We start from the raw sequence: 8,793 nt of genomic DNA, 5'->3' as shown, positions 1-8,793 counted from the left end.
ATATGCATGTTCAGAAGTTGGGAAATACAGGAGGTGTGACAAGTTAGCATGTGAGAATTTGTGTTACTTAACGGGTTAATTAGAGTTAAGATTTTCATTATATAGTACTCCTTACAGGTAAGCAAGGACCAGACCTTCCAGCCACAGAGGCAGAATAACCCTCTAAGGTCTGGTGAGTCAATGGTAGTCTACCCATTGATTCTAGAAAGGGGAGATGCGGTGTAATTGCATTGTACAGTAGATGTTAATGCAGCCGGTCAGTGTAGTTAGGCTGATGGCAGCTAGAGGGCGAGACCGGTGTTACGTATTGACAGACCATGTGTTTAAGCTACAAACCTATCAATAATAAAGAAAAAAAACACACAACAAAAAACAAACAAACAAAAACACAAGAAAACTACTGATGTGCACCCCTCCTCTTAAAAGTCTAAGAGAAAGAAAAGAGAAACTAACTTACTGTCATGTTCCTGGGTCTGTTGAGCCAGCGTTTTAAGTTTTAGTGCCTCTGCCTCAATTTTATCCCACAACTTAGACGTTCACATTACTCACACCCTCATTACACACACATAGGATCTTGGGGGTGGGCACGATACACGGAGTCCAAGTTACCATCAGGGTGTACACCTCACCCCTGGCATCGTTGCCCACCTCTCAATTTTAAATACACATAGACATTGAGGGCTAGCAGGAGGGACTATGTGCTTACCTGCTGCTCTCTGGCAGGTAGCTCCATGCCCTCCTGGGTTTTAATTGCACCTTAGAACAAACATGCATCAACACTACAATGAGTGGGTGGAGGGAGGTTTGGAGTCTTCTCTCACCCCCGTTCTCTGCGGCCTGCTGGAGCGGGGGGGCTAGGAGGAGGAGTTGGCCCGTCCGACTGCGGTCTGGGGTGTGGGGCCTCCCTGCTGCTGCTGAGTCGGGGCGGTCTGCCTCTCCCCACCTCAGGGAAAAGGGTAACACCACCTGGGTCTGGGTGCAGTTCCCCCCTCCAGGGGCAAGGGTACCTAGACCCGGTTCGTAGAGTACGCTTGGGGAGTGTGATCGTGTGTACAGCGTCTCTTTATGTCTGTCTCCACGTCGGTTGAGTGTGGAGTAAGTGCATATGAGAGCATGAGGGTGGGAATGGATGTTTGTATCTGTGTGTGCCTGTATGTCTATGTCTATATGTCAGGTTGGGTATCAGACGCCACCTCTCTGGGGACATTACTGGGACAGTGGCGCGGCTGCCCCTCTGTTGGTCTTCCTTGGTCTCTTGTGTTCTGGGGGCCTCTGGATGTCTGGAGTTTTGATCTCCTCCATACCTGCTTCATACACTGGAGGACGGGGCTGTGGCTCCCCACACTCCCTAGCAGATCGTTACATGGAGAAACCTTTGGAATGCAAGCATGCTGATCCACACAGGTATGCACACAGGTGTACACATGGGTATTCACAGACGTGGACTACAGCTTTCTTGGCTGCTGCCTCAAAGCACATTGTGCGCTGTCTATCTTGCGTGCTGCACAATATCGTTTATTATTTAGTAACTATTGATATCTACTGCTAGCTGGTTTATTGTGATGGTGCTTTTTTTTTTTCTTATTATGTTGCTCTTTGTTGTTTGCTTTCTCTTCTGTTTTTTTTTCTCCATACAGGTGACCCAGGTGTTTTGTTTTTTTTGTTTGTTTGTTTTTTTTTCTTCCCCCCCTTCTCACCGTCTCTTCTCCCCTTTGGTTTTCTGTCTCTCCCTCTCTTTCTTTCATTCTTTCTCCCTGTCCTATCCCCCAGTCATGTCTGTCCCGTTTGTAGCAACTGAAAATAGAATGAATTCTTTATAAATAAAATTATAATAAAGGTCAATCAAATGGACCAATATGGCAAGGCCATGATGATCCACTTGGTAAAATAAATCTGCTTGGCATCTTTCTTGGCCTTAAGACAACAATTCTGATGGCTATAGATCCGAACGGGACAAAAAAAAAAAAAAAAATGCACTGAGTGTGATGCAGTATGGCAACACTATTATGGGATATGCTGTGAATTTAGGTAACATTACTTAGCAGTAATGTGAGTTAATTTACTCAAGTGAAAGCTTTAAACATTAGCCTAATATATAGCTAGCCAATTTAGGCTTTCTGGTTAACCCTCTCGGGTCGACGGACCCAGAGTATCTATTTCAACTTGGATCGAACGTGCGGACTTCAAACTATATACCAGTTTTTAAATTGTGTTGATAGGTCATGTAAATCTGAAGTTTTTTGGAGGGGGTTCTGAATAAAATAGTGGCGTTTACTCCGGGAAGAAACGGTATAAACGGCGTTTTCTATGGAGAGCGCTAGCAAACACGCTTTGCTTGTGAGTGAAAAAAGAGAAAGAAAAAACACTTCTTTCCTATTGGTGGAAAAATGTACCATTTCGACCAATCAAAAAATGACATGGCAACATGTGGCATTTGGTTACTTGGGAAGAGGTGGAAGTTTTAGGAGTGACCTGCGACAGAGAGAGAGTGAGCAAAAGAGAGAGAGAGAGTGTTTTGATACGTGAGAGATTTGTGATGTTTACCATGTTTGGAGTCTCAAGTTAGTGTGTTGTCTTGTGTAGTTAGTGTGTAGTGTAGTCGTTGTTTTGTTCTACTAGTGAACGTCACAGTTGCTGCAAAAAAGCCACCAAAGGCAGGTTGCAGTGTAAACGCTAGGTGACACACCTGCTGTCAGACCTGCAGGATTTATCCCTGTGCTGTTCTCATCTGTGTTATAGTGGACACAAACTATTTTTTGGAGTTGCATAAATAATTTGTGTGCCTTCTTATTTGATGCAGAACACCTGATTGTTCTGTAAATAGTTTGAAATGGTTATATAAAAAACGCCTTGGCCGTATCTTTAAGTAAATAGTACCATATAACTTTGTTATTTGCAAAACTTTTTTTAAAAAATGTACAATTTCTATTTGCATTTCAAGTTATGAAAATGTTCGTTAAACATGCTTGTGGTTTTTACAGTCAAAAATATCACTTTCTACTCGTATTTTAAATTTTGTCTGAATTTAAATAAATTGTGCTGATGCTGTTTGTCAAAATGAGAAAATAACAGATTGGCAAGATAAACCGTTTTTAAAGGTGAACTATAGAGGCAAAATCAAAAGTAGTCAAAAACGGCCAGTTATACCCTGGACCCCAGAGGGTTAAAGGCTAAAAGTAAAGTTGTCACCAAGTACTGTTTATATTTGTGTGTATTGCTGCAGCTTTTTTGAGTATTAACTTGGTGCCTTTGGGTGAAACAATGGTAATATGAGGGTATAGCCACTTGTTTCTGTGCTACCAAAGTTCCCCGGCTTTCATTCAAAATATGTTTCTAGTCAGCACCTGCACATTAAACTACTTAAACATTATAAATGTCTTCAAGCTCACACTGAGGCCTGTGGGGCACAATCAGCCACTCAGACAGTACACACATTTATATGTGTATTTGTACATGAATATTTCATACTTTAAGGCTTTCTGTTTATTTAAGGGAGATAAACAAGATACATTGGAATTGTACATAATAATAACACAGATGATAAATTCAATAGATTTTAAGTAGATGCTTGTGCATCCTTAAAGTCTTATATGTTGAACTGAACTATGTGATCTGTCCAAAGCCTCCCAGTCAGTGCTGTTCTCCATGTTCTCCTGTCTGACTGTACATGATGTTATTAGCACAAACACTTCAAAGGTGATCATTTAGGACTCCAGCAATAATACAGACAGCAATGTAGTTAGCAATAGAACAGTTTTATTGGGAATTAACTTAAAAAACAAACAAACAAACATATGTCTCCTATTTTTTGTCACACAGGAAAGAAGCATCAGTATCTGATGAGAAAACGCATTTATTTAGTTTTTTTTTTTCAACAGGAGAAGAAAATCTCTAACAGTTGATTTGTTCACATTTTCACATCTTAATTTTTAAGTGAAATGTGCATTTTGAGTTTATACACTATGTATATAAGAGGACCGTTTCCTTTTGCAGTATTTTTGTGTGGTGCATTTTTAACAAAAGGGGAACAAAGGAACAAAGTTCACCTAGGATGATTTGTTTAAATGGCCTTACTGAGGTGATGCAAATTGAAACATGCATTTTAACGGGGGGGGGGGGGGGGGGGGGCTGGAAAAGCTTGAAAAGGGACGTTGAATCCTGAAAAAGGCATATGAACCCTGACAGTCTGATGCATAATGGCATCAGCTGTCCTCTCTTTAACAAAAAGCGAGCCGGCTCGTGAAAAAATACAAAAGCAAATGGCAGAGGCGCACAAAGCTGAAAACTAAACTATTACCTATACTGGGTGAACTAGGACTAGACTTGAGAAACATGAACATGATGAGACTTGAGAATTCCAGTGACATGACACAAATAAAAACAGATAAACAAAGGGAGACAGAAGATTGAAATACACAGAGGGATAATGGGGGAAGTGGAAACAGCCATTACAAAATAAACATGATGACACAAGGGAAGCAAAATGAAACACACTGGACATGGAACACAAGAATGTCAAAATAAAAGAGAGGCATAGACTGGGAAACGTGAGCTTGACACAAGTGTTGAGTGCAGAGTGCAGAAAAAACTCAAACGAAGCTGCAGCATGTGTAGGTTTTGATTTTCAGTTTTACAGAACAGAATCGGCTGACATGTGAAACCAGTTCCTTATTGAAGTGCTGAAACTTCTGCTTATTCAGATTTTTCATGAACACAAGAAAATGAAAACAGAACATGAAAAGTTGCAGGGTGTTGTTTCTTTGTCATCACTGAACTGTGAAAATGACCCACAGAAAGGCTCCATGTGTGTATGTCAACGCTGAAGTAATGTCATTTTACAACATTTTAAATTTTCTTCACCTCACTATAGACTTCCTCCTGGACATGAGGACTCTGTGTTAAGTTGTTTTCTGGCTTGCTGATTTGCACCTGTGCGTACTCTGTGTCCTGCTCCTGTCCTCTGTCCTGCACTGAGTCAGAGGATGCTTGATGCTTGGAAATGTTAATCTCACTATAATGGATGTTTTCTTCAACTTCCTCTGTTTTACTTCCTGGTTCTTCAACAACCTGCTTTTCATTTATTTGAATCTATGGAATTAAAATAATAGAATACTCCTTAAGCTGACTCTGTTATTTTTTTGTTACATTAAATGATCAGACTGCTCTGACAAAGATGCTACTGTAAATAATCACTAGAACAGTCAGTTATCCTGCAGATAGATTTTTGTTTTGTTTTGTTTTAATTCCCTTACCTGAGTCTGTTCTTGTCTTTGATGCTTTGATTTTAACCAGCTGGAAGACACAAGAGGCTGTTAAATTAACTTTACTAAATATAATTGTGAATAAAGTTAATCTATTGGAAAACAGATATTTTAATTTGCAGCTAAAATATCTTTGACACTAACAGTATGTGTTTTCTACTTTCATGTGTGATACTTACCAAACAAAGATTATCAAGCAGAGTAAGATTAAGAGTAAAATGATCCCAATAATTACGCCAATATGTTGCCACAGTTTGTCTGTTGAAGCACAGAAATCATGAAGTAACAAAAAAAAGGATTTTATGTTGACATATTGATTCAGGCTGGGCTTCGTTACTACTTGAAGTAGTTTTTTTTAAATGAAAGATATAATAGATACAAAAAAGTTTTTAAAAAATGATGGGAGCACATACTTTCCTCTTTAGGCAATGGGCCTTTAACAGTCATGTTAATCTCTGCTGATGTCTGATTACCCAGATCATTAGTGGCCACACAGTAATAAACTCCTCCATCTGTTACATTGAAGCTGTAAATCTCTCCTTCAGATACTTTCACAGCTCCATCTCTGCTCTTCTTGAACCAGGTGAAGCTGCTGACTGGAGGTTTGGCTCTGCTGGAGCAGGTCAGGTTCACCCAGCTGCCTGCTGACACCAAACCTGATGGACTGATGGATGCTGAGGTGTCTTTAGGAGCATCTGGAGAAATAAAAGAGAGAAAGTGATATCCCATATACCATGGTGTCCTGAAGGATTCAGTTCAACAACAAACTCTGATTGTCTTACATGAAACACTGAGAGTCTCTTCTGTCTCTGCTGTCTTGGTGTCGTTTCCTTGGTTCACAGGATATCTGGCAGAGCAGCTGATCTTCTTTCCATCATGTGTGTCTGACAGAGTGATGTTCTGCTGGATTTTAGTTGTAAAGCTTCCATCTGTGTTTTCCTCTATTTTGTTGTGAGAGTCTTGTTGGAGATTCCAGGTGAGTTGAGGAGGGGAGTGTGGACAGGGAGTGAGAGCTGAGCAGGTTATAGTGACAGACTCCTTCTCCTTCAGATCACCTGGGATTGTAATATTGGGCCTCCAAGGAGAATCTGTGGTTTCACATTAAACACAGTTTGTAAACTAATAATACCGTCAAGAAACAGATGAAGATCAGCCACAACAATGGATTAAAAACCAAAGTGAGGTATTGTCCTCCTTCCTGAAATCCTGCATATTTGTCTCACTTAAAGGTTTCGGATTAAAACTCAGTTTAATATTAGACAAAGATAACCTGAGTAAAAGATGGTGGTGGTTGTGTTATGGTCTGTGACTCAAAAAAATAAAAAGTAAAAAAAAAACCCTGAATGAAGGTGACGTTTATCACGTGAAATCCAAAATAAATGTAATGCTTTGATTTTAAACAAGTTGTTCATGCTTGGAAAATGTAGCTGAATAAAATTATTAGGCAAAGAAGAGGGAACCAAAATTCTTCAATAGCACTGTGAATGACTCATTACCAGCTATCAAAACACTTGCAGTTCTTGCTGCCAAGACATTTAAGTACTAACACAGGGGATTGGATAACATTTTTCCTTAAAAATAAAATCACCATTCAAAACTGCAATTTTTATTCAGTCAGATTGTCTTTGTCTTATCAAAAAAAACATGCAGAAGTGACAAATATGCAAATGCCTTTTTAGTTTTTAATCACTAACAGACAGGATTCTTCCTTTTGTGTCCCCTGTAAGTGCAGGAAAGGTTGGGGAAGGGATGTAGAGAGAGACTTGTGTCAAGACGTTAGTTTGTTGAACAGTAACTTGTGAAATTTCCATGGAAACTAGACTATTTATGTCACGGTACTAGGTCATGTGACCCAGTATGTATGTTGTTAATGTGTCATTTTGTATTAATTTGTGTTCTAGTTTCAGTTTAGCTCATCCAGTCAATTTCTAGGTTGCCATTAGTCCTTTGTTTCTTAATTTCTTTGTGTCATCTTTCCCTATGTTAAAACTCCCCTTGTTGTTTATTGTGTGTTATTGGTCATGTTTCTTGCCTTTCTGGTTAATGTTGTCAAGTTTGTGTCATGCCTGCGTCTTGTCATGTTTTCCTGTTTATTGTGAAAGTCCAGTTTCCATGTCTTTGTGTTTTTGGTTTACATTTCCTGTGCATCATTATGTTCATCCTAGTCAGCTGTTTCCTCATGTGTCTCCACTCCCCCTAATCACATTATGTTTATATTTAAGTCCTTTGTCTCTTAATGTTTTTTGTCAGGTCGTCTGTTATCTTTGCCACAGGTTTTACAGTTTTACCCTCATTGTTTCAGCGTGTTTCATAGCATTCCTAGTTACTCTGTATTCATAGTATTTCATAATCTTTTCACAGAGTGTCATTGTCTTTTAGTTTATACAGTGTTCATAGTCCCCTTAGTTTTCCCAGTTTCAGTGTGTCTCTAGAGTTGTTCTCATGCCATCAGCCACAATAAAGGCTCGCTTTATTTTTGGAAACTTAGTTCTGTCTTCATCGTGTCTGCTTTTGGATCTACCTCATCTACACACCGGCACACCCTGCCGTGACAATTTAAACATAACAAAAAATCATAAATATGCTTTTAAACAGTGACTTTTTCTTTGTATGCAGGATTTCTTCTCTTTTATTTTTTATTTTCTGTTTTTTCTGTCTTTACTACAGTTTTTTTTTTTTTTTACTGATTCCCAATTTTACTGCTCACAATAAAGACCCCAGAAGACTAATTATTGTCCTGAGCCGTCTTAATTTTCCGAGTTTCCAGCTAAACACAAAACACTTAAATGTGCTTATTTCTGTTACATTTGTTCATAATTTCTTTTTTAGTTGCTTTGAATAAAAGCTGCAGCTGATTATACTTTGTTTATAGAAATTAGAGGAAACTTTCTTACCTTTAATTGTTATTTGAAGAGGATCACAAACAGCTGTTGCCTTGAACGGCGAGGTCATAATTCTGAAGTAGTATGTGTTTGTATAATTTGTGATTAAATTGGAAAACAGAGTGGTGCAGTTTCTCTGTGTCAGGTTTCCTGTAATATTCATTGGATAGATGTTAACTGTCTTACTGCTGTTGAAGATCACGTTTTCTGGATAAAGTTTAAAATTAGTATGATTTTTAATCCACACTCCAAAAACAGGTCTTGTGCTGTTAAACTTTACTGGTCCAGCATCACTAAAGTTACATGGGATTTGTAAACAAGATCCACTCAGAGCTTCCATCTCTGCTGGTGCAGTGATGAACAGGTTTGTAGAATTAGGACAAGCAGCCACAGTGCCTGAAAAACAGAATATCATGAAAATATAGAAATGTAGATAAAGAGAAAATCCATGATGAACAATTTGACTTTAAGAGTCGTGGGTTTGCTTTTTATCCCTTGTTCTTTTGACATCCTCAGATACTTGACTTTGTAAAGTATCTGTCTGCACTGATCTGTCAGACTGTAAATGACTGAAATGAGATGGCTCACTTGGAATAAAGAGGAAACTCAGTAACATGATGTCTGTCATAAAACCCATCACCTGGAAAAAC

At 38.9% G+C, this 8,793-nt stretch overlaps 1 protein-coding gene across 1 annotated transcript; it reads right to left on the bottom strand.

Moving 5' to 3' along the window:
* Window positions 1-4,116: 4,116 nt before the first annotated feature.
* Window positions 4,117-8,512, bottom strand: LOC101479243 (myelin-associated glycoprotein-like). The gene is made up of 6 exons (XM_076888693.1): window positions 8,156-8,512; window positions 6,044-6,349; window positions 5,675-5,956; window positions 5,441-5,519; window positions 5,253-5,292; window positions 4,117-5,088 (listed from the first exon to the last, which is right to left on the bottom strand). The coding sequence occupies exons 1-6, from the start codon at window positions 8,481-8,483 to the stop codon at window positions 4,846-4,848; spliced, it is 1,278 nt and encodes a 425-aa protein (XP_076744808.1). The 5' UTR covers window positions 8,484-8,512; the 3' UTR covers window positions 4,117-4,845.
* Window positions 8,513-8,793: the final 281 nt, after the last annotated feature.

Source organism: Maylandia zebra, linkage group LG9, assembly GCF_041146795.1.
Source record: "Maylandia zebra isolate NMK-2024a linkage group LG9, Mzebra_GT3a, whole genome shotgun sequence".
Taxonomy (NCBI): domain Eukaryota; kingdom Metazoa; phylum Chordata; class Actinopteri; order Cichliformes; family Cichlidae; genus Maylandia; species Maylandia zebra.
The sequence above is the reverse complement of the archived record's forward strand: the minus strand, read 5'-3'. Positions and strand labels throughout refer to the sequence as shown.